The sequence below is a fragment of the Lynx rufus genome, unplaced genomic scaffold (assembly GCF_022079265.1).
Source record: "Lynx rufus isolate CCGP_SWC_20201006 ecotype Redwood Valley unplaced genomic scaffold, mLynRuf1.p SCAF_3, whole genome shotgun sequence".
Taxonomy (NCBI): domain Eukaryota; kingdom Metazoa; phylum Chordata; class Mammalia; order Carnivora; family Felidae; genus Lynx; species Lynx rufus.
The window spans coordinates 29,671,880-29,695,992 of record NW_025814845.1 but is presented as its reverse complement, the minus strand read 5'-3'; the positions used below and the strand labels follow the sequence as shown (position 1 = coordinate 29,695,992).

Here is a 24,113-nt window from a genome sequence, read left to right as displayed (position 1 = left end):
TATGGTTATTAGTTTAAAATCTCATGATAGGAGAGGTTGAAATAACATACTGTTGCTTTAATTATTATTAGTGAGGTAGAGCTTTTTCATGTTTGTATGAGATACAATTTCATAATTGTGTTTCCTCCTCTGAGACTCCTTGTCTTTGAGTTTCTTCTATCCAGTTGCAGAAGGACAGAAGATATTATTTAGGATATTAACTATCCATTGTGATATCTTGACGCTGTTTTGCAGCTTAAACTGTGCAATCATCGGTGTGGAATTCGTATTTCTTCACTGTTCTTTTCCTTGGCATCTGTAAGTTACCCTTCTTAATAAAATGACCATCACTTTATTTTCATGCCATATTATATCAAAATATCACCTTTTAGTATTTAACTCTCAAATAAAAAGAGATAGTAGCCTATATTGAATACACAAAGGTTTACTTGAGGTATTTAAAATATGGGAAAAATGTAATAGTTTGGCACTTGAGGCCAGGCAAAGGGTAAAGATGTTTTCTTTCTCCACTCTGCCTTTCTTAGAAGTTGCAAAGATTGATGGTTAATTTATCAAACTTATATATTGCTTTAAACTTGCATGAATTTGAGAAACTGTACAAACCTTCCATCTGCTTCCTTAGCTTTGGCATACTGCAAGTGAATCTTTGGAGAAGAAACACGAGGCAGAAGCTCCCCAACTTTTGCCCTAGAATGTACATTTCAGAGAGTATCAGCACTATATTCACTTCCAAAGTCACTCTCCACAATCAAGTGTTAGTTTTTAGGATTCAAAAAAGTTATCATGATCTTTGAAATCTTGGCTCCGGTAGGTAAAAGCAGATGTAACTGCTTTTCCTTCTGATGCCACGCCCCTGCCCTCCCCCTCCAAGGGAAAATGAAGGTTCGTTCATTAACAGTTTGGGGGCAACAGGGCTCTTTTCCCTAGTAATTTGTCTGATCAGGGATTTCCGAACCAACAGGATGTGTTGTTCTTTGGGAAACAAACTATTAATATGAACTCATCCAAGAAGAAAAAAGGAGATAGAGGGAAGACCTAGATAGGGAGAACAGGGTGTACAGATAAGGAAACAAGTGGGGAGACTTCCGGGACCCATTCATTTCCACACTTGCTCAGAACAAACTTAGCAAATGCTTACCAATTCTTACAGCGGATGTAAACAGATGCTGCTTTATCATAATAGAGACCTTTTTCATACAGTTGGGCTGCTTCTGAAAATTGCTAAAACAATATGAGATTATTAAAACACTGAATTTATTACGTATAAGTCCGCATGAATATTTAGGCATAGAAAAGGGTACCTTCATGTTCTCCAATATGGCTCCACAGTCTCTTTTAAGGACCCTGCTGGGATGCTTTAGGGCTTGGTTAACCCCTCGGCGTATGTCTCCCATTCTTATAGACATCTGGGCCACTCCAGCCAAACACACTTCATCATGTTCCTAGAATTATAAGGCAAATAACACATCAGACCCTAAGTTAAATTGATGTATTTCAGCCAAACAATTGATTTAAATCTAAAATGAGCCCAAAGGTTACTTTCACTAGTCTTTTCAGGAAAATCTCAACATTATGAAGTAACATGAGTCCTTTTTTTTTTTAAATCTTCTGTTACAAAGTTATATATTTTTCTTTAGAAGTTTACACCTTTTATGCTTAACAACAAATTCTTACTACCCTTGTCATAATGCTTTGTGTATCTCTGTATGTCTTCTTGATATAAAATTTTATATAAGAAGTAATATGCTGGATACACAGCATAAATGCTATGAACAAAATTAAGGAAAAAGCCATTTATCAAATGGAAGATTTCTCTACTAGACACGATTAAACATTGAAAACTTTCTGTAAAATTGTTTAATTCATTAAAGATAACTAAAGAACTTTTCAGGGAACTAATCTATGTAATAAAATATAATGTCCTATTGTATTTTATGTAAAGCAGCATGGCTGGTGGAACATTCTGTGATGATGGAAATCTTCTATATCTGCCTGGTCCAACACAGTGGCTAATAGTCATAAATGGCTACTGGGCACTTGAAATATGGCCAGCGTGACAAAGACACTGAATTTTAAATTTTATTTAATTTTCAATCATTTAAATAGCAATCTGTGGCTAGTGGTTACTATATTCAAATACACAGATTAAAAAAAAAAAACTTAAGGGGCGCCTGGGTGGCTCAGTAGGTTAAGCGTACAACTTCAGCTCAGGTCATAATCTTGTGGTTCATGAATTCGAGCCCTACGTTGGGCTCTGTGCTGATAGCTCAGAGCCTGGAGCCTGTTTCAAATTCTGTGTCTCCCTCTCTCTCTGCCCCTCCCCTGCTCATGCTTTCTTTCTGTCTCAAAAATAAATGGAACATAAAAACAATTTTTTAAAAACCTTAAAATGTATGTAGCCAAAGAAAGTATAAAAAACTCAAGAGTTATGCAAGGCAAAGGATATGATCAGGCAATTCATTAAAAAACATATAATTGGCCAATAAAAAAAACATGCTCAGCTTCACTAATAAACACACACAAAAGACCTTTGTTTTTGGCTCATAAAATTGATAGATGAGATAAAATGATTAACATTCAATGTTGTTGAAACTGTGGGGGGAAATGGACACTTTCTCAGATGACCTACAGCTATATGAATTGCTATAATTTCTGGAGAGCAACTTAGCAATATAAAAAATTAAAAGCATATATTTTATGACGTAGAAATCCCCTTATAAGAATAATATCCTTCAGAAATACTATCTTAGGTAAAGATACATGTACACTAGGTAGAATATTCATTGCAGTATTTTGATAGTAAAAAGCCAAAAACAATTATGATTCAATAAGGGAGTGGATATAAAGACCATGCTACATCTAAACAACAGACTATTAGAAGCTCTTAAAAGATTAACATAGATTCGAATGTATTGACTTGAAAGACCATGAAGAAAACAGAATGCTGTTTATCCCAGAACGGATTTCAGTTAATCTTTGCTGAAAGGAAATGATTTTTTTAAAGCATTAAAACAATTTTTTTTAGTTTATTTATTTATGAATGATAGAGATAGCACAAGTCGGGGAGGGGTAGAGAGAGAGGGAGACAGAATCCGAAGGAGGCTTCAGGCTCTGAGCTGTCAGCATGGAGCCTGACGCAGGGCTTGAACTCACGAACCATGAGGTCATGACCTGAGCCAAAGTCAGCTCTTAACCGACTGAGCCACCCCAGGCACCCCTGTAAAACTGAATGATTTCATATTTAGTGAAAGTCCACATTACATTCGTATTTGTATGCTTACAAGAGATTCTGGGTGGAAATATATAAAACTGTTAACAGTGGTTACCACTGAGGTGTGTGGATGGAGGAGAGATTGGTAGACTCTCACTTGTCATGTTATACTGTGGTGATTTTTTAAATGGACTACAGTGAAACTGTATTAACTTCTGTAATAAAAATTCTAGCTATAAAATAGGAAATAAAAAGATTTTCAATCTTTACAAGACCTCACCTAAAAACATCAATTTTTATTGCAAAATTTAGCTTCTTGAGCTAAAACCCTGGGATGGGAGAATGGGCTGGAATAGTGCATAAAGCACATGATTTCCAGGATCATCATAAAAGATACAGCGTGAGAGATGAAATGGCAGAACAGACTTTTATGGACTGGGGGTACACTGTGGAGTAGTTATTGAAATTTTTTGAGAGTAAAAGGAAAAGCCTCATGAAAATCATAGTTAGCCTGTAAGTGGGAAAGGATAAAAATTTTACTCTGAACATTAACGAGAAGCTCATATTTAAGATACAAAGGAAAACAGATCTTTTTCAGAGTGATAAAAAATATTGTCATCTTTAGATCTAAAGTGTTTTAAAACGATTTAACTATATCCTTGCAAAGTTGTTAATAAACTGAAAAAGAGCTCACCTACTAATAAATAAAATGCAATTTAGACCATGGCTTTTTAAATGAAACTAACAAACCTAAAGATAATTATACATATCTTTATTCAAGTTTACCTTATGATCACCCGTTATTCCTTTCTCATAATGAGCCAAAGCATTTACATAATCACCCCTGAAAAAAAATTAGAGTGAATTTTAATACATATTTAAGTATCTCATTTACATATACAAGATTTAAAAGAAATCTTTGTCACTGAGTTGCTTGGGCTCACATAAGATGGGATATACAACATATAAGCATTTTTTTTCAAGTGCAGTTCATTATTATTTTGCTGTTTTAGAAATAATTATAGGGGTGCCTGGGTGGCTCAGTCAGTTAAGTGTCCAACTTCGGCTCAGGTCATGACCTCACGGCTTGTGAGTTTGAGCCCCACATCTGTGCTGACAGCTTAGAGCCTGGAGCCTGCTTCGGATCCTGTGTCTCCCTTGCTCTCTGCCCCTCCCCCACTCGTGCTCTGTCTCTGTCTCTGTCTCTCTCTCTGTAAAATAAACATTACAAAAAAATTTTAAAGAAATAAAAATAATTATAAAGCTGGATTATGTTAGATTGTAAGATACTTATTACTTTGTAGTATTTTAAGCATTTTGGGGAGAGACATTAAATTTTATGGGCCACTTTTACAGGCATCTTTTGTTTTTAAAAAAAATTACATACAGTGTTATATTAGTTTCAGGTGTACAATGATTCAACAATTCTATACATTCCTCAGTGTTCATCCTGATAAGTGTACTCTTTTTATTTTTTTTTAATTTTTATTTGAGAGAGAGAGACAGAGCATGCATGCAAGCGGGGGAGAGGCGCAGAGGGAGAGAATCTTAAGCGGGTTCCATGCTCAGCCTGTGGAGCCCGACCTGGGGCTCAATCTCATGATTCTGGGATCATAACCTGAGCCAAAATCAAGTGTCGGACATTCAACTGACTGAGCCACCCAGGCATCCACAATAAGTGTACTCTTAATCCTCTTTACCTATCTCCCACCTACCTTCTCTCTGGCAACCACCGGTTTGTTCTCTATTTTTAAGATTATGTTTTTTGGTCTTTTTTTTCATTTGTTTTGTTTCTGAAATTCCACAAATGAGTAAAATCACATAGTGTTGTCTTTCTCTGACTTACTTCACTTGGCATTATACCTTCTAGATTTATCCATGATACTGCAAATGACAAGACTGCATTCTTTTTTATGGCCAAGTAATATCCCACTGTGTATATATACCACATCTTCCTTATCCATTCATCTATCAATGGACACTTGGGTTGCGTCCATATTTTGGCCACAGTACATAATGCTACAGTAAATGTAGGGTTGTAGATATCTTTGTGAATTTGTGTTTTCAGTTTTGGGGGGATAAATACCCAGTAGTGGGATTACTGGATCATATGGTAATCTATTTTTTTTTCTTCCAAGATTTTATTTGAGTTAGTTAACATATAGTATAGAATTGGTTTCAAGAGTAGAATTTAGTGATTCATAACACACAACACCCAGTGCTCATCACAAGTGCCCTCTTTAACACCCATCTAGCCCATCTCCTGCCCATCTCTCCTCCAGCAACCCTCAGTTTGTTCTCCCTAGTTAAGAGTCTCTTATGGTTTGCCTCCCTTTTTGTTTTTATCTTATTTTTCCTTCCCTTCCCCTATGTTCATCTGTTTTGTTTCTTAAATTCCACATGAGTGAAATCTCATGGTGTTTGTCTTTCTCTGACTTATTTCACTTAGCATAATACATTTTAGCTCCATCTACATTGCAAATAGCAAGATTTCATTCTTTTTGATGGCTGATTGTATATGTAAACATATACATATGTATATGTATACCACATCTTCTTTATCTGTTCATCAGTCGATGGACATCTGGGCTCTTTCCATAATTTGGCTACTGTTAATAGTGCTGCTATAAACACTGGGGTGCATATGCCCCTTCAAATCAATATTTTTGTATCTTTTGGATATATACCTAGTAGTGAAATTGCTGGGTCATAGGGTAGTTCTATTTTTAATTTTTTGAGGACCCTCCATGCTGTTTTCCAGAGTGGTGCACCAGTTTGCATTTCTACCAACGGTATAAGAGGATTCCTTTTTCTCCACATCCTCACCAACACTTGTTTCTTGTGCTTTTGATTTTAGCCATTCTGACAGGTGTGAGATGATATCTGATTGTGGTTTTGATTTGCATTTCTCTGATGATGAGTAATGTTGAGTATCTTTTCATGTGTTTGTTGGCTATCTGTATGTCTTCTCTGAAAAAATATCTATTCATGTCTCCTGCCCATTTTTTAACTGGATTATTTGTGTTTTTTTGGTGTTGAGTTATAGAAGTTCTTTATATATTTTGGATATCAACCCTGTATCAGATATGTCATTTGCAAATATCCTCTCCCATTCCATAGGTTGTCTTTTAGTTTTGTTGATGGTTTCCTTCACTCTGCAAAGGCTTTTTATTTTTGGTGTAGACCCAATAGTTTAATTTTGCTTTTGTTTTCCTTGTCAAAGGAGACATACCTAGAAAAATGTTCCTATGGCTCATGTCAAAGAGATTACTCTTTATGGGATACTTTAAAAAAAATTTAATTCCAGTATATAACATACAGTGTTACATTTGTTTCAGATAGTGATTCACCAATTCTATATACAACTCGGTGCTCATCAGGTAAGTGTATTCTTAATCCCTTTCACCTAGTTCACCCATGCCCCCATCCACCTCCCCCTCTGGTAATCATCTATTTGTTCTCTATAATTAAGAGTCTGTTTTTTGTTTGTCTCTTTTTTTTCCCATTTGTTTCTTAAATTCCACATATGAATGAAATCATATGGTATTTTTCTCTGACTTATTTCACTTAGCACTATACTAACTCCAATCATGTTGTTGTAAATGGCAAGATTTCATTCTTTTGTATGGCTGAATAATATTCTTTTGTATATATATGCCACATCTTCCTTATCCATTCATCTATCGGTGGACCTTGGGTTGCTTCCGTATCTTAGCTACTGTAAATAATGCTGCAATAAACATAGGGGTACATATCTTCTCAAATTACTGTTTTCATATTCTTTGGGTAAATACCCAGAAGTGGAATTGCTGGATCATAGGGTATTCCTATTTTTAACTTTTTGAGGAAACTCGATACCGTTTTGCACAGTGGCTGTACCAGTTTGCATTCCCATCAACAATGCACGAAGGTTCTTTTTTCTCTACATCCTTGCCAACACTTGTTTGGTTTTAGCCATTCTGACAAGTGTGAGATGACTGTGGCTTTGATTTGCATTTCCCTGATGATGTCTGACGCTGAGCACCTTTTCATGTATGTGTCTGTTGGCCATCTGTATGTCTTCTTTGGAGAAATGTCTGTTCATGTCTTCTGAATAGACCACTTTTGATTATCGCATTAATGACAATCATGTGACCATAAAAATGAATATTTTCCAAAGGCCCAATATTTATAAGTAGAATATGTATTGAAAGGATCAGGGTAGAAATTAAGGAACACGCTTCAGATTACAGTACTGAGGGCCCTGGTTCTTACTGAGATAAAAAGTATTACACATAATATAAATAATAATACTCCCATAACTGATGCTAACATGGGTCTGCATATCCAGAAGACCTATTTATTATCTTGTTTTTATTATTTGGGAGAGAATGAATCAGTGATGTTTGGCTAAAACTCACTTGGAGATCCATCTTCCTCTGAGAAAACATCGCCTCCAGAATAAATCAATCAGCTCTAAAAATGGCATTATTTGAGTTCTGCCTGAGCTTTACCATATCAGTTTAGGCAGGTCATCCAACTCTCTAGGCCTCACCCAGTTCACCCAGTTTCCTCACATGTTAGTGCACCAGGGATTTTTTGGAAGACAAACTGTTCTGCTGATTGAGAACATTGTTCTGGACAGCCCAGGCTGTGTGGTCAGCAATGTTTCTAAGTGGAAATTTCTTTTTGTATTTTATTTTATTTTATTTTATTTTATTTTATTTTATTTTATTTTATTTTATTTTATTTTATTTTAATTTTATTTATTTTATTTTATTTTTTACTTTTTTCCTTTCTTTCCTTTTTTTAAAAATATAATTTATTGTCAAATTGGTTCCCATACAACACCCAGTGCTCATTCTAAGTGGAAATTTCTAATATTTGGACCCCATTATGTCAACACAGCTAGGATGTTTCTTGACAACAGGGATAATAATTTCTTCATCAGAAGCCTCAGGTTTTCTTTGGGCAAGCCCAGTTAGGCGATGCTAAGTTGAAATTTTGAACACTTTATTTATTTATTAAAAAAAATTTTTTTTTATGTTTATTTTTGAAGGAAAGAGAGACAGAGTGTGAGGCGGGGGAGGAGCAGAGAGAGAGAGGGAGACACAGAATCTGAAGCAGGCTCCAGGCTCTGAGCTGTCAGCAGAGAGCGTGATGTGGAGCTTGAACTCACAAACAGTGAGATCATGACCTGAGCCGAAGTTGGATGCTCAACTGACTGAGCTGCCCAGGTGCCCCAATTCTGATATTTTTCCACACGACCTGAAATTACACTGCAAATCCTTGAAGTGTTCAAAGAGGTCAAGATCATGAACATAGGCTATGAAAAGCAGTACATCACCTTGATGCTATGTATAACTGTTTTGGCCAAATGTGATTCAAAACAATATTTAGACTCTAAGTGTAGGAAAGGCTTAGACCCAAACTTAAATTTTGATCCTGAAAATGAAAGTGGATAAAGGCCTGGACAAGACTTCGTTAGAAAAAACATTTTTTGGAAGTACAATTAATACAGCTTCCCTCCTGTCCCCATTAGCAATTATTAAATCAGTGGAGGGCCTTCTAATTAATGGCAGTTTGGAATTGAAGATATTCAGTAGCTAGCTACTGACTCAAAAACGTAAAGATAAGGACTTACGTGAATTCAAGCTGAATAGCATATTCTTTTGATATAAATGGTATCTGGTCTGGGGCCAACCGCTTGGCCAGTTGCAGGGCACTGTCCCAATGCTGTAAATCTCTTCTCATCTATTGGGAAGAGAAAGACATTAATTTCAAATGAACACATTATTATGCACAGTCACCATACAATGCTAGTTTTACTAGAAGTGATTGGAAAAACTTTTTGTTTAAAAAGTGGAACTTGATCTTGGTAAGGATAATGTATTATTATAGCATACAGCCTCAGTGGGAGTGATAGAGCTCCCAAGGGGGTAACAATTGGTCTTGGGGAGCAAAAACATCTTACTATTATGATGGTGTGTGGTCCTCCAAAATTCAGTGTTCCCTAACAAAATACTACTCTTTAGTATTTAATTTTTATCAATTGGGAAAAATTAAATAAAAATTAACCCAATCAAGATTAATTTTCTAGTTAGAGGGGAGATAATTTAAAAAATGAGACATACTTTACTATAGGAATTGATGTTATTTTCAGAGAAAATCTGAAGCTATTTCACAACATGAATAATAGCAAACATAAATATGAAATGTGAACCTGTCTTTCCTCCTGGCTCCTGTGATCTTTTATCTGCATCTGGCACATAATTCCAAACATAAACTAATTATTAAAGAATCTTTTAGAGTTTACTCCTCACTTTATTCACATTTTGTAAGGAATGAATAATAGCTAACATTTTTCAAGTGCTATTCTTTGCCAGGTGCTAGTTGAGGGCATTAACTTATTTACTTTTCCTTAGCAAGCCTTTTGCAAGGAACTTTTATTGTACTTATTTTAGAAAGCCAGAAACGGAGGCAAAGAGAGGCTAGTATAGCAAGTTATACTGCTAGTACCTGGCAGAGCTGGGCAGTAGGGCGGTGCCTCTGACCTCTTACCCAGCTAACTCCTCAGCCTTCGAAGTGAGGTTAAAGGGACGACAGGTTAATCACCCCTCTCCACTGGGAAGTCAGTCATCACTTCAAATCCTTTACAAATCCCGTAGCACACAACAAAAGTCCACAACTAAATGCAGAAGGGCTAAGGTGACATTTTTGCCCTCATATCACAACTATATTCCTTTTTTTCTTTAATATGAAATTTATTGTCAATTTTGTTTCCATACAACACCCAATACTCATCCCAACAGGTGCCCTCCGCAATACCCCTCACCCACCCTTCCCTCCCTCCCACCCCCATCAACCCTCAGACTGCTGTCACTTTTTAAGAGTCTCTTATGGTTTGGCTCCCTCCCTCTCTCACTTTTTTTTTCTTCCCCTCCCCCGTGGTCTTCTGTTAAGTTTCTTAGGATCCACATAAGAGTGAACTATATTCCTACTTCAGTGCCTATCAGTCCAAATTTTGAAATTTTCTCAGCGTGTCCCCTATTATCACAAATGATATTGTAAAATTATCTAACATTTTTAAATTTAGTTCACTTAAAATTATGAAAATTTTCTGTAGAACAATTTGAAAAAGTGAAGTTGTAAAACTAACTAACAGCAAGTGCGTTTTCAAAACCCCTCCTCTAAGTAGTTATGGAAATGCTGGTGTGAGGTAGGATAACGTTAACAATGACAACAGCTACCACTTTGTGTCCTTACTATTGGTCAGGCACTGTTCCAGAGATTTAGTCTCATTTTGAAATCTTTACAGTAACCCTACAGGCTAGATATTGTGACCCCTAATTTTAAAAAATGGGACCTAGGGCAAAGAAAGATTAAATAACTTGTAGAACATTACACAGAGCTGGGATTTGAACCCAGACACATCTGACCCTAGAGTTCATGTTCTAACAGCAACTCTATTTTTTATCTTATCTTATCTTATCTTATCTTATCTTATCTTATCTTATCTTATCGAGAGCACCAGCATGGAGAGGGGCAGAAAGGGAGAGAATATATCCAGCAGTCTCCAAGCTCAGTGTGGAACCCAACATGGGGCTCCATCCCGTGACCCTGGGATCATGACCTGAGCTGAACTCAAGAGCCCAATAATTGCTATTCCATTTAACCACTTCTTCCTTGTGTTGAGCCAGGTCCTTCCCTCTGTCCTAGTCCTTCCCCTGCAATGTTCACCTCTGGGAAACTAATGGTGGTATACTAGTCCTCAGTGTACCTCTTGACGCACAAGAGAATCTCATACAGCAAGTAAAAGATACATGTACCTCAGTTTCCCCACTTGGGAAATAGAGAAGGTAACTAACCGCTGGGATTGTTGGGAGGGTTAAAGGAGTAAAAATATGTCAAGTGCTTAGAAAAGTGCCTGGCACCATGTGAGCTCTAGATACATGGTGACTGTTTTCATTTGTGTACATTTTTATAAATTTAATAATCTGTTCTCTTTGGACACAGACTTTAAATTATTTGGTAATGTTCAAATAACATGCCTTTTATGGCTCCACAGAACACAGAATGAAAGTAGTTTTGAAATTAATGAATACTTAGGGGTTCTTAAAGCCAAAATGTCTAAATTCTAGGAAGGAGAAGGTGTGTGGTGTCTGGTGCTGAGAAATTTTAACTACACAAAAGGGGATCCCCTTTGCGTGTTCTTCCCATCCTTATTTGCCACCATACCTCCAGGGCGGCAATGGGACAGCTGGATGCCAGGTACAGGTCCTGGGCCAGGTTGAAATCACTAGTAAACATGGCCAGATGTCCTGCCAGAAGATTGTAGTCTTCTATTCCCTACAAGGAAAAGCAGTTTTAATGAGAACAAATACAGAATTACTTTTTTTTAAAAATTTTTTTTTCAACGTTTTTATTTATTTTTTTGGGGACAGAGAGAGACAGAGCATGAACGGGGGAGGGGCAGAGAGAGAGGGAGACACAGAATCGGAAACAGGCTCCAGGCTCTGAGCCATCAGCCCAGAGCCCGACGCGGGGCTCGAACTCACGGACCGCGAGATCGTGACCTGGCTGAAGTCGACGCTTAACCGACTGCGCCACCCAGGCGCCCCTGAATTTCTTTTTTTTTTAAAAGCCTTTGCTTAGTAGGAAGTGGTAACGGTCTATCGACTAACTTGCTGATGAGTTAGGTACGACTAACTTCAGAAACTTAAAATGACTGAATAAATACCACTTAAATACTAACTAATAATTCTCATGAGATGCCGTTTACCTTTATCTGTTCCAAGGACATCACTATGCCAACATTTCTGATTGTCCGATAGACGCGGATTGCGAACTCCACTTCCATGTGATGGAGACAAGCTCCGGCCAGCTCATTCCAGGCAGCGTGATCATTCAGAATCTTGCATATTTCCCAAGCATCAGAAAACCTAGCATTTGAGCACAGGATTTAATCAGGGAGCTCTACTCGTCCCCTAACTGGCAATGCTCAGGGTATATATAATATAATGTCACATCTCAGATAAATTTGCAAACCATTTCTTCATCTGTAATCATCATTTCCAAGTTATCAAAAACTACATAAACGTGTCTTCCTTTATTATACAGATAAATGCTTTTTCTTGAACTTCTTTTACTAATCTGACTCTATGCTGTGTAACCACCCTCCCTCATTAGCAATTAACTCTTTTTGTTTGTTTATTTTTGGGTTTATTTCACACAGAGATGAAAATTATTTCTCTTCTCACATGAGACTAATAACAGTACTCTCTCTACTCCTACATATTTGGAAGTTTACAACAGAGGCCAGCAAACTATGGCCTACAGTCAGCTGTCTGCTGCTGTGACCCAAGTCTGAGTGGAACAAGGCCGCTCGGTCCATTTTTTATGGATTGTCTTGGCTGCTCTTGTGCTACAATGGCTGACTTGAGTAGATGTGACAGAGATCCCATGGCTTTTAAAGCCTGAAATGTTTACCATTTGGCCCATAACAAGAAAGGTTGCTGACTTCTGGTCAAAACATGACCATAAATGCCAGTTGAACTTTTTGTGGGACCCCTGCATTAATGAATATATCTATCCATCCATCTGTTCACCCATGCATTTTCCCAGCCAACACACGTTTACTGAGCACCTGTTCTGTGCCAGAAACTGAGCTTGGAACCAAGATACAAAGATCAAGCCCACAGTCACTGTCTTTTAGGCCGTCATAATTGGGGAAGGTGGAAGAGACAGGTAAGTCAACAGACGACTCTGACACAGTATGACACAGGTCATTTAGGGCTTGTGATATGTGAATCTGTGCTAAATGCTTTGCCTAAACTCTCTCACTAGATTACTCTAACAGCCCTCTCCACTAAGGAATATTATTATTTCTTCTTTACAGATGAGCAAAAGTGAAGATCAGAAACCTCACAAGACTAGCCTGTCACACAGCAGTGGGGGTAGGGGGGAAGTACTCTAAACCACTGTGTATACTGCCCTGTGGCAATCCACCAGAAAGGCCCCCAACCAGCCTGCCAGAGGTTACGGGGCTGCAGGGAACACATCCTGGAGGAGAGGGCTCTGTTGAATGTGGAGAATAAGGAGTTCCTGCATACAGACATAGGAGAAGGGTGTTCCAGGAAGAGAAAGCTGTATGTGCCAAGGCAAAGAATCATGAAAAACATCAGATTCAAGCAGCTGGCAGAACAGAGAGTGGAAGAATGGGGACAGCTGAGGCTGGCATTAAATCATCAAGTGTCCGGTACATGGTCATGCTGAGGTCCCTGAGGAGTAGGGATTTCTTCCTCAAGGCAATGGGAAGGATCTCCAGCAGGAGAGTGAGAGCATCAGATTCAGATTTTCAAAAGTGTATGGAGAATAGAGGAGACTGTCATGAGGCTATCAAAGAGAGAGAGGTCAAGAAGTGGTGACATCATATATTATTCCAAGTGAGGGTGCGAGTTAGTGGGAGAGTATGGGGGTGGGAGAGAAAAGGGTCTGGTGTATGCGTGTATGCAGGTGTAGGTGTGTGTGTTGGGACAGGTGCACACGTGATAAGGACTGGGGGAAAAGAAGAGGCCGAGCAAGATGAGTTGTTTTAAACAGAGAAAGTTTGAGGAGCTTGTGGACTCCCAAAAACACAACTGGTAGGCAGTGGGAAATACAGGTTTAAGCAAAAGATGCACATTTTGGAGTCAGCCTCTTATGAATGTTGTTGAAGCCATGTAAGTAGAGGAGATTCATTCAGGAAAAATGATTAGAGAAGAGAAGAGGGAGATCATGGGAGGCTGAGGAACAGCAACATTTAAGAGATGGTCAGAACCACAAAAGAAGACTCAAAAAAGCCCTAAGAGGTAACAGGAAAAATCAGATTAAAAAAAAAAAATTACGAGCTAGGCAAAACCAAACTTCTTATGATGACATTAAGATACTGCTGAAATAATGAGGTTTATTAGAATTTCACAATAACTGTGCTATTTGGGTGATGAGAAACCTCTTCCTTCTAAAGAGCTTAGTACAACAGGACTTCCTTTAGAATTTACACATATTCTCACACCCATTATCTTATCTGAGCCTCACAACAATCCTGTAAAGTAAACAAAGTAAATACTATTATGCCCATCTCTTTCAATAGGATTTGGCCTTTAAAATCACAAAAGCAAATAAGAGCTCCAGAGAAGTGTTTGGAGCCCTACCTTTTTAGCATTAAAGTCCGTGTCAGCATCTGCCTCAGTTCATCAGGCCCCACATCTTTTAAACTGTCGAGGAACTTGTGGGTGCTAAGGTAGATGTTGTTTATTTTTCCACTCTGTGTCTGGCAGGTCAACTCTCCATTATATAACAGCAAAGGTTTATGCGAGAAGGGAACTTTGGTGCCTCCAGCCAAAATCACCTTGGATCCTGTATTTTAAAATAGACATCTTAATGCTAAAAGCGAATACTCAGCACAAAAACCAGAAAGGAAGGTTTTAATTTCACTGTCACGGAAATTTAATGACAATTGTACAAAAAGGTGATTAAGTACCTTGTATCGTGTCCTTGTGAAAGACGTAGGTGTACACCTTATCATCATCGTAAGCAATAAATACACCTTTATCCATTGGCCAGTTTTCCCAAAGGACACCTTTAATGGTTGGTGAAAAATCTGGAATCTCATAGGTAGCGTCATTGACCTACAAAACAGGATTTACAGATTTGCCCCAAGCATGTACTTTGTTATCACTTGCCTTGGTAGGAGCCTGTCTGCAGCCGTGGTTGGCATAGTTTTCCCAATGCATTCAACCCAACAACACTCCAACCATAACAGGAAGGAAAGTTCCTTTCCCGATTCTTGTACCAGATCTGGCTTGGCCTAAAACTTGTTGAACTCGGGCAAAACTATAAGTCTGGACACAAAGCTTCAGCTTAAGGAAAAAAAAAAATTGAAACTTCTCAAGACAAAAGAAATTTAAACTATGAACACACTGGTGTTTGGAAAATTTTCAATCCCTGGTATATAGAACAAATTAACTCATACATATTTGAAAATTAAAGAAATTCCACTGGGTCTGTTTTGTTTCAAAAAACTTCTCCATAATGCATTGCAATAAATTGAAAATGTACTGTTAGTGATATAAGCTATTGGCCTTGGCAGACAGGCTTATATAATATCCTGAATGTGAAACTGAGAAATACCCACCTCCTCTCTACCCTATTTGCCTCTCGGAGTCAGAATGAAATAGAAGATTCTTGCAGATAATAACCAATACTATAGAGCTGGCTGTCTAACATAGTAGCCACTGTGTAACATCCACATGCAGCTATTTGAACATTGAAACGTGTGTAGTCTGAGTTGAGATGTGTGTAAGTGTAAACTATCCAATAGGTCTCAAGGAGCTAGGATGGACAAGAGGGTAAAACGTCTCAGTACTTTATATTGATTACATACTGATATAATAATATTGGGTTAAACATATTAACATGAATTTCACCTGTTTCTTTTTATCTTCTTAAAAAAATTACCTAATCAAAAATGTAAAATTGTACGTAGTTCTAATTCTATTCCTATCAAATAGCGCTACTTACTGGGTACTGTGCTAATTACTTATATGTACGTAACCTCATTTAATTCTAACCTCACACTGTACAAGATGGGCATTATTATGCCCATTTTGCCGATGAAGAAACTCAGGCACCAAGGAATTTGTCCGAAGTCACACGGCTAGTAAGTTGAAGAGTCAGGATTTGGACCCAGCAGGCAGTCTGGCTCCAGTCTATGCTTCTAACCACTATGTTACATTGATGCTTGGTTTGTGCGGATGTGCACACCAGGGCCACTGGACTGGTGGTAGAATTTTTAAAGGGTAAACATTTGTTGAGTGCTTATTACACGGCAGACACTGTACTACAAGCTTTATGCACATCATCCCATTTAGTTTTTACATAGCAACCTACAAAGTAGGTACTAGAACTGTACCCATTTTATAAACGGTGAAACTGGGAATCCAATTAAAGTGAGAGCTCTGGAGCAAGCCACTCTGGGCTCATACCACATATACCATTTCATGACTGTGTGACCTTGGGCAAGTTCCTTGTCTTTTCTTTTTCTTTTTTTAATTTAAAAAACATTTTTCTTAACATTTATTCATTTTTTGAGAGACAGAGAGACAGAGTGTGAGTGGGGGAGGGGCAGAGAGAGGGAGACACAGAATGTGAAGCAGGCTCCAGGCTCTGAACTGACAGCACAGAGGCCGATGCAGGGCTTGAACTCACAAACCATGAAATCGTGACCTGAATTGAAGCTGGACGCCTAACTGAATGAGCCACCCAGGTGCCCCGTTACTTATCTTTTCTATGCCTTAGTTTCTTCACCTATAAAATGGCCAATAATATGAGTATTTACCAAGGAGCCTGGCTGTCTCAGTCAGTAGGGCATGCAACTCTTGATCTTGGGGTTATGAGTTAGAGCCCCATGTTGGGCATAAAGTTTACTTAAAAAAATGGGAATATATCTGGGGTTGCTAAAAGATTAAGAGATAACTGATATATGTAAGGAGTATTCTGCACAAAAATATTCGTTGTTATTATTACTAATCTTAATTCCAGGTCTGTTTGTCTGTCTTTAAGGTCCATACACTTAAATACTGCATTCTACCACCTCTCTCAAGGGCAACGTATTTACGAATTTTCCGTAATATATCACAAGTCACCCTTCATGGGCTTCCAGAGAGTGATGGGGGGACAAGGCTGTTTTATTAGGGCATTCATTAGTAAGAAAAATGTCATCTCTCCCACTTCTATTGTACAACATAAGTCACTTCCTCACCATGCACCCAGTGAGGAAAAATCGGTTGAATGAATATACATACGAAGGGAACCTACAGGTAAATGTAAGAACTTTAAAGAGGAAGAGCGATGGTCTGAATTGTTCCTTATTCTCATGTATGCACACCGCAGGAGCAGTATTTCTCTCAAATTCACTGAAGTTGAGTAGAGAAGTGAGCTGCATAGCAGCAGCACACTATGACAGGCCGAGTGCTCAAATCAAATCAAACGCACAGCAACCTGGTCTGGAGTCCAGGGGCCTCCGCGCAGCCTCCTCCTGTGCCCTAGGTGGTGGCAGGGGAAGGCCCACACCACAAGCCTTCCTTTCCCTTCCCTGCCACACTGGCCTTACTTGTGGAAGATCGTCTGGTGTTATTTAAAAGAGGAATTCGCTCCTGTGGGCACTACACTCCCCTCAGATATTGTGCCCAACCACGTAACTGTTACCCTAGCAGTGAGATCTTAATTTGGATAAAAGCAAATACCCACCCACAGGTCAGAGTGGGAGAGCCTGTGCTCTCATACAGTCAGTCTTTTGTATGGATTTTGTTTTACCAGGACTTTTTTCTTAACACTTAGCTGGGCTGCAAGTTAGAGTTGGAAACAGGACTTGGAATGGGCAGCAACATGTGAGATAATTCTGGAACTTGAGGGGTTGAAGGGTGGTAAAGCAATAAAGAGGCAGGGCTTTAACGAACACCTGCTAAATGGCTACCAAGTGCCCAATCACGGGTTTGGAAAAATCAACTCACTGAAACCTCAAACCAACTCCACGAGAAAGGCCATGTAACCTCTTTAACAAAAATTATCAAGGAAAGGAAAACTGTAAAAGGAGAAAGAAAAATGCATCAGCTCTTTCTGACTCTTACTCTTCAGCCTTTCCCTAGCAGCCAAACCCCATTCTGCCTCCAGCTCCTGTCAGATCCCTGATTTACCCGCCTACCCTCTAGGTGCTCTCAGCAGCAGTTTCCACCCACGGGGAACCCACATGGGGAAGCAAGGCAGCTCGAACGAGTGCCCTGTTACAGAAGGGAGATCTGTACAGGATGAATTTCTGTATCAAGTAGAAAGAACTCAAGGTTATCTTTCTATTTATGTCATTTTCCCTCATTGGTTTTGTGACTGGGAGAGGAACGGGTTGAGTAAGAACTGGCACATTAGGAATTTTGCTTAAATAATGCAAGCACTCCTGTGGAAACTTGTTCTATTTATCAAAGAAAGAAGAGAAAAAAAGAAAAAATTAAAGAAAGAGAAAGACAGGCAGAAAGGAAAGGAAAAGAAGGAGAAGGCGGGAAGTCTCAGCATCTAGTGAAGTGTACAGGGAGGGCAAAGTAGTCTTCACCGAGTGGCTACTGAGGTGGAGGAAGGCACCAGGGGAATGGCTATTAAGACATGTCTGAGAACAGCTGTAGGCTGTGTGGACTGTGACCAAGGACATACTAAATCATTAACTGGATATCAAAGGGAAATGAAAAATCCAAGTAAAAGATGTAAAATCACATTTCCTTTTGCTAATCTATTTCCAAAAAAGTTAAGGATGTGTAAAAAGCAGAGTAACTCATCTAAAAAGGGTCCATCTGTTTTTAATTATGAAAAAAATGCCTTTCCTTTGTGTTCAGAATCTTTAAGGCAAGAGGAAAATCAAATAAGGTGGGTGGAAAGGAGTCCCTGCCCTTTGAACCTTATTGCACAACTGGAGAGAAAGGTCATGTACACGAAGATATATTGTAATATTGTGCAGTAAATCAGGTTAAAGTGGTATAGGATATAATTATTTTTCCATTAAAAAAAATCTTTCTGGTACTGACACTATGAAAAACTGCAGAATATTGGACAAAGTGTTTCATTTGTTTTTTAAGATTTTATTTTGAAGTAATCTCTACGCCCAATGTGGGGCTTGAATTTACAACCCTGAGCTGGAGAGTTGTGTTGTGACTGAGCCAGCCACAAGCCCCAGAAAAAGTTTTCTTGATGTATAGTTGTAGAAATAGATCACAAACACGGTAACAAAGTACTATCATCTTTGAACTGCATAAGAGAAAATGATTTTATATATAATATATATTAAAAACACTGGGTGTTATATGTAAGTGATAAATCCCTAAGTTCTATTCCTGAAATCATTATTACACTATATGTTAACTTGGGTTTAAATTATATATATATATATATATATAGATAGATAGATAGATATAGATAGATATATAGATAGATATCTATATATATATAGATATAGATATATAGATAGATAGATATAAAAGACAATACCGTGAACAACTATTTCCACCACTAAAGAAAAGGAGTATGAAACATAAAGAAATAATCACAAAATTAACTCCAGAAGAAGTAGAAAATCTGAATATACTAATAATCGTGAAGGAATTAAGTCAATAGTCTAAATTTTCTCCCTAGAAAGGTATCAGTTGCAGATAATTTTAGATTTCACCAAATCCTCAAAAAAGAAGTAGTTAATCTCTGTCTTTTAATCAACTGTCTTAATGAACTCATTTTAAACATTAGTATAATATTGACTCAAACTGAACAATGACCATATGAAAATTATATGCTTATGTAACTTATAAAAGTGATATTCTTAAAATATTGAAAATAAAGTGCATAAAAATGAAAAAAACCCCACACTTTTCTTTGTATATCGCATTAAAAAAAATAAGTACTTAAAAATCTTCCAGACTTACCGGACAGTAGACAAATCCATCACTTTTTTCATCAATGAAAACTAATCTGGTCCCATTTGGGTCAGGAAAAATCTTTTTCACACTGACAGGGTGTCGATAATCATTAACAAATTGCCAGTCTTCAATGTAGAAATACTGAATGATACCAGTCTAAAAAAAATCCAGTCATAGAAATATAAAGGTTGTCAAAAAAATACTTTTAGCACTTAAACATACTTCCTAATTTTAAGAGAAAATATACCATATTTTCATGTAGGAAGAGTCTACAACAATTGTTTACTATATGTAAAGGTACAGACCCGAGACAGTAAATGAGAATGTGCATTTAACAATTAGTTCTAACATTCTTAGTGATATTAAAGCATAACTGATTTTCAGATGTTTTCGCTTATAAGAAATATCCTTACAGTTTAAGAATAACTTTCAAACCATGTTATTTTAAAATATTTTGCTGTTGGTAGACAAATTAGAAAATTAAATTTAAAATAAAAACAAACCACCTGATGCAATCAATTGTATTTTTATATATTAGCAATGAACTGTAGATACCAAAATTTAGAAATATATTACCATTTACAATCTCTCAAAAAAACCCCCGAAATATTTAGATATAAATTTAACAAAATGTGCACAGGATTTGTATGCTAAAAACTATAAAACACTGATGAAAGAATCAAAAAAGATCTAAATAAGTGGAGAGGTATACTATGTTCATGGATTGGAAGACTCACCATTATAAATGTGTTAATTCTCTCCAACTTATATACAGCTTTACCAGAATTCTAATAAAAATCTCAAGATTTTTTGTAGATACAAACAAGATTATTCTAAAATTTATATGAAAATGGCAGAAGAACTATAATAGCTAAAGCAATTTTGAATAAAAAAAGAATAAAGTAGGAAAATCAGTTTAATCAGTTGCAAGTTTTTGGGTTTTGTTGTTTTTTGTTGTTTTTTTTTAGCTACAGTAACCAAGACTGTGTAGTATTGGTGAGTGGACAGACACATAGGTCACTGGAACGGAATAAAGATAGACCCACCCAGATACTCCTAATTGATCCTTTTCCTTTTTTTAAAAGATGTCTGTACTTCATTTTAAATAATAGCATATTGAGGTATAACTCATATACCATGTAATTCACCCACTTAAAATATAGAACTCCATGGTTTTTAGCATAATTTACAGATTGATTTGTATAATGCTTGATCACAATTCACTTTAAAACAATTCATCGTTTCAAAAAGAAACCCCATTTAGTAATCTTTCTCATTTTCCCCAACCCCATCCCACTCTCCCCACAGTCTTAGGTAACCACTAATCTACTTTCTATCACTAGATTTGTCTATTCTGGACATGTCACATACACAGTATCATACAATATGTGGTCTTTTGTGACTGCTTTCTTTTACTTAACATGATGTTTTCTAGGTTCATCTACTTTGTAGTAGGTATCAGTATTTTATTCCTTTTTATTGCCAAATAATATTCCATCATATGGATAAGCTATATGTTCATTTATCAGTTGATGGACATTTGGGTTGTTTCCATCTTTTGATTATTATAAATAATGTTGCTATGAACATTGGTATACAAGTTTTATGTGGACATATATCTTCATTTCTCTTGGGCATATACATAGGAGTGCAATTCCTGGGTCATAAGATAACTCTGTTTAATCTCTTACAGAACTGCCAGAGTATTTTCCCAAGCAGCTGCACCATTTTACATCCCCACCAGCAGTGTATAAGAGTTCTAATTCCTCTCCATCTCTCCCAACACTTGTTATTATCCGACTTTTTGATTATAGCCATTACAGTGGATGTGAGTGTTAACTTCACATTTACTCAGAAGTGAAAACTTGTTCACATAGAAACCTGTATGTGAATGCTTATAGAATATTTGCAATATTCAAAAACTGGAACTAATTCAGATGTCCTTCAGTTGGTGAATCCTTAAACAAACTGGTACATCCATATCATAGAATGCTACTCAGCAATAAAAAGGAAAAAAATTATTCATGCACACAATGACTCAAATGAATCAAATGACAAATTATAGAAATGTAGAACAGATTACAGTTGACCCTTGAACAACACAGGGGTTATGGGTACTGACCACCTCCATAGTCAAAAATCCACGTATAACTTTTGACTCCCCCCCCCCCCCAAATTACTAATAGCCTACTGTTGACTGGAAGCTTTACCAATAACACAACAGTTGATTAACACATATTTTGTATGTTAAATGTCTTATATACTGAATTCTTCCAATAAAGCTAGAGAACATACTACAAAAACCTTAAGAATACATTTACAGTACTATACTGAATTTATCGGAAAAAAAATCCACATATAAGTAGACCTGTACAGTTCAAACTCCTGTTGTTCAAGGTCAACTGTAACTTTGTTACCAGGGATTAAGATGGGGGTGAAAGCAGAAGGGAAGTGGATGTGTCTATAAAATAGACACAGATCCTCCTGGCGATAGAATTATTCTGTATCTTGACTATCAATGTTAATATCCTGGTTATAATATATAACATATTACCATTGGGGGAAACTAGGAAAAGAGTATATTGGATCTCCCTGTTTTGCTTCTTGCATGGGATCTCTTTGTATTGTTTCTTACAACTGCCTGTGAATCTACAATGATCTCAAAATAAAAAGTTTAATTAAAATAAAAACACATAACATCTTGGACTTCTATTCAGGCCAAGACAGAGTAACAAACTGGATTTAACTTTCCCACCCAAACAACCAAAAAGAACAGACAAAATCATGAAAAAACAATTGTCAACATATTGGAATGAGGCAACAAAGAACAGTGATGCCTGATACTTTGGAAGCAAACCAGGTGAGCCCTATGATTGCTCCAGCTTTTGCTTTGCAAGTTTTCAAGGCATGGCAAAGGGAGGAGGATGCAGGCAGGGCAGGGCTCCCTGAGTTAAGGATATGGAGCTGAGAGTCCAGGGAGCACAGGTGGCTGGACTTTGCAGGGCAGAGGACAAGAGACAAAGAAGCTTGGAGAGCTGCAGGGGGTCCACCGTGAGTCCTCAGCTGGTAGCAATGACTGCATGCATGTGAAAAAACCACAAGGCCATGGAAAGAACCATCCAAAGGGATTAGAGGGAACAGAACTGGGAATAGTGACTGTTTCCAATAGTCAGATTGGAAAAAAAAGATCATAGCTCACAGGGCACTGGGTACAGAATACGGAAAGATCAAAAGTGAGAAATAATTAGCTATAGACTGAGCACTGTTTCACATCTGCCTAAGAAATTATAAAACCAAGTCTCAAAAGGGCCAAACTGTTTCTAAGTCAATTAACTGCATCCCAGAGCAAAGTTCAAGAATATTTTTAGAAATACAAAAATATCTAGCACTCCAAAAGGTAAAATTACCAGTATGCAAAAACACAGAAACACATGAACCATAATAAACAGAGTAATTAATCAATAAAACCTGACACAGATATTAGAATTAGCAGATAAGGTCATTAAAACATGAAATTTTTTTAAAACTATATTTCATGTTTAAAAAGTTAAGTGGAGACATGGAAGACTAAAAAAAAGAAACATATCTTCTACAGATGAAAATACCACATGTGAATTGAAAAATACATTGGATGAGACTAATGACAGATTAGACACTACAGAAGAAAAGGCTAATGACCTTGAAATACAGCAGTAGAAACTATCCAATATGAAACAAAGAAAAAATAACAAAATTATTTGAAGAGCACCAATGCTAGGATAGCTTAATGGGTTCAATATAACTGTGTATTTTTTATTATTTGATTTTATCTAATTTGTTGACTTCTTAGCTACAACTTTGTTATTTTAGTGGTTTTTAGGTTTTGTAGTATACATACAACCTGTTAACGGGCATCTACAAAAGATCTGTAGCTAAAATCATACGTAATGGTCAAGAACAAGATGAAGATACCACTCTCACCATTCCTATTCAACAATGAATTGGAATAAAAGGCATCCAGATTGGAAAAGAAGTAAAACTACCTTTACTCAGAGATGACATGATCATCTATATAGAAAATCCAGTGGAATTTACAAAAAACTACTAGAACTACTAAGTGAATCTAGCCAGGCTGCAGTATACAGGAATAATACACAAAAATCAGTTGCACTTCTATATGCTACCAATGAACATTCAGAAATTAAAAACTAAAATGTAATACTATGTATTAAAAAAATGAAAAATGCTAAAATACAAAAATATGAAATACTTAGGTATTAATCTGATAAAAGGGGTATTGGTACACAGAAAACTTGAAAACACTAAGATAAAGAAAACCTAAATAAATGGAAATATATACCTTGCTCATTGGTGAGTAGAGTTTAAGATGGCAACTGATCTGTAAGTTCAACATGATACCATTAAAATTCCCAGCAGCCTTTTTGTAAAAATTA

General features: G+C 37.0%; 1 protein-coding gene across 1 annotated transcript in view; it reads right to left on the bottom strand.

The window, feature by feature from the left end:
* Nucleotides 1–24,113, bottom strand: part of WDR19 (WD repeat domain 19) — a 113,533-nt gene that overhangs the window by 45,835 nt on the left and 43,585 nt on the right. Inside the window, exons 15-24 of the mRNA XM_047090378.1 lie at nucleotides 19,687–19,836; nucleotides 14,712–14,859; nucleotides 14,383–14,587; nucleotides 11,973–12,132; nucleotides 11,429–11,539; nucleotides 8,835–8,944; nucleotides 3,998–4,055; nucleotides 1,302–1,442; nucleotides 1,139–1,221; nucleotides 604–687 (exon numbers count right to left, since the gene is read on the bottom strand). Of these exons, the coding sequence (XP_046946334.1) occupies nucleotides 604–687; nucleotides 1,139–1,221; nucleotides 1,302–1,442; nucleotides 3,998–4,055; nucleotides 8,835–8,944; nucleotides 11,429–11,539; nucleotides 11,973–12,132; nucleotides 14,383–14,587; nucleotides 14,712–14,859; nucleotides 19,687–19,836 (1,250 nt within the window). The remainder of the gene's footprint in view (nucleotides 1–603; nucleotides 688–1,138; nucleotides 1,222–1,301; nucleotides 1,443–3,997; nucleotides 4,056–8,834; nucleotides 8,945–11,428; nucleotides 11,540–11,972; nucleotides 12,133–14,382; nucleotides 14,588–14,711; nucleotides 14,860–19,686; nucleotides 19,837–24,113) is intronic.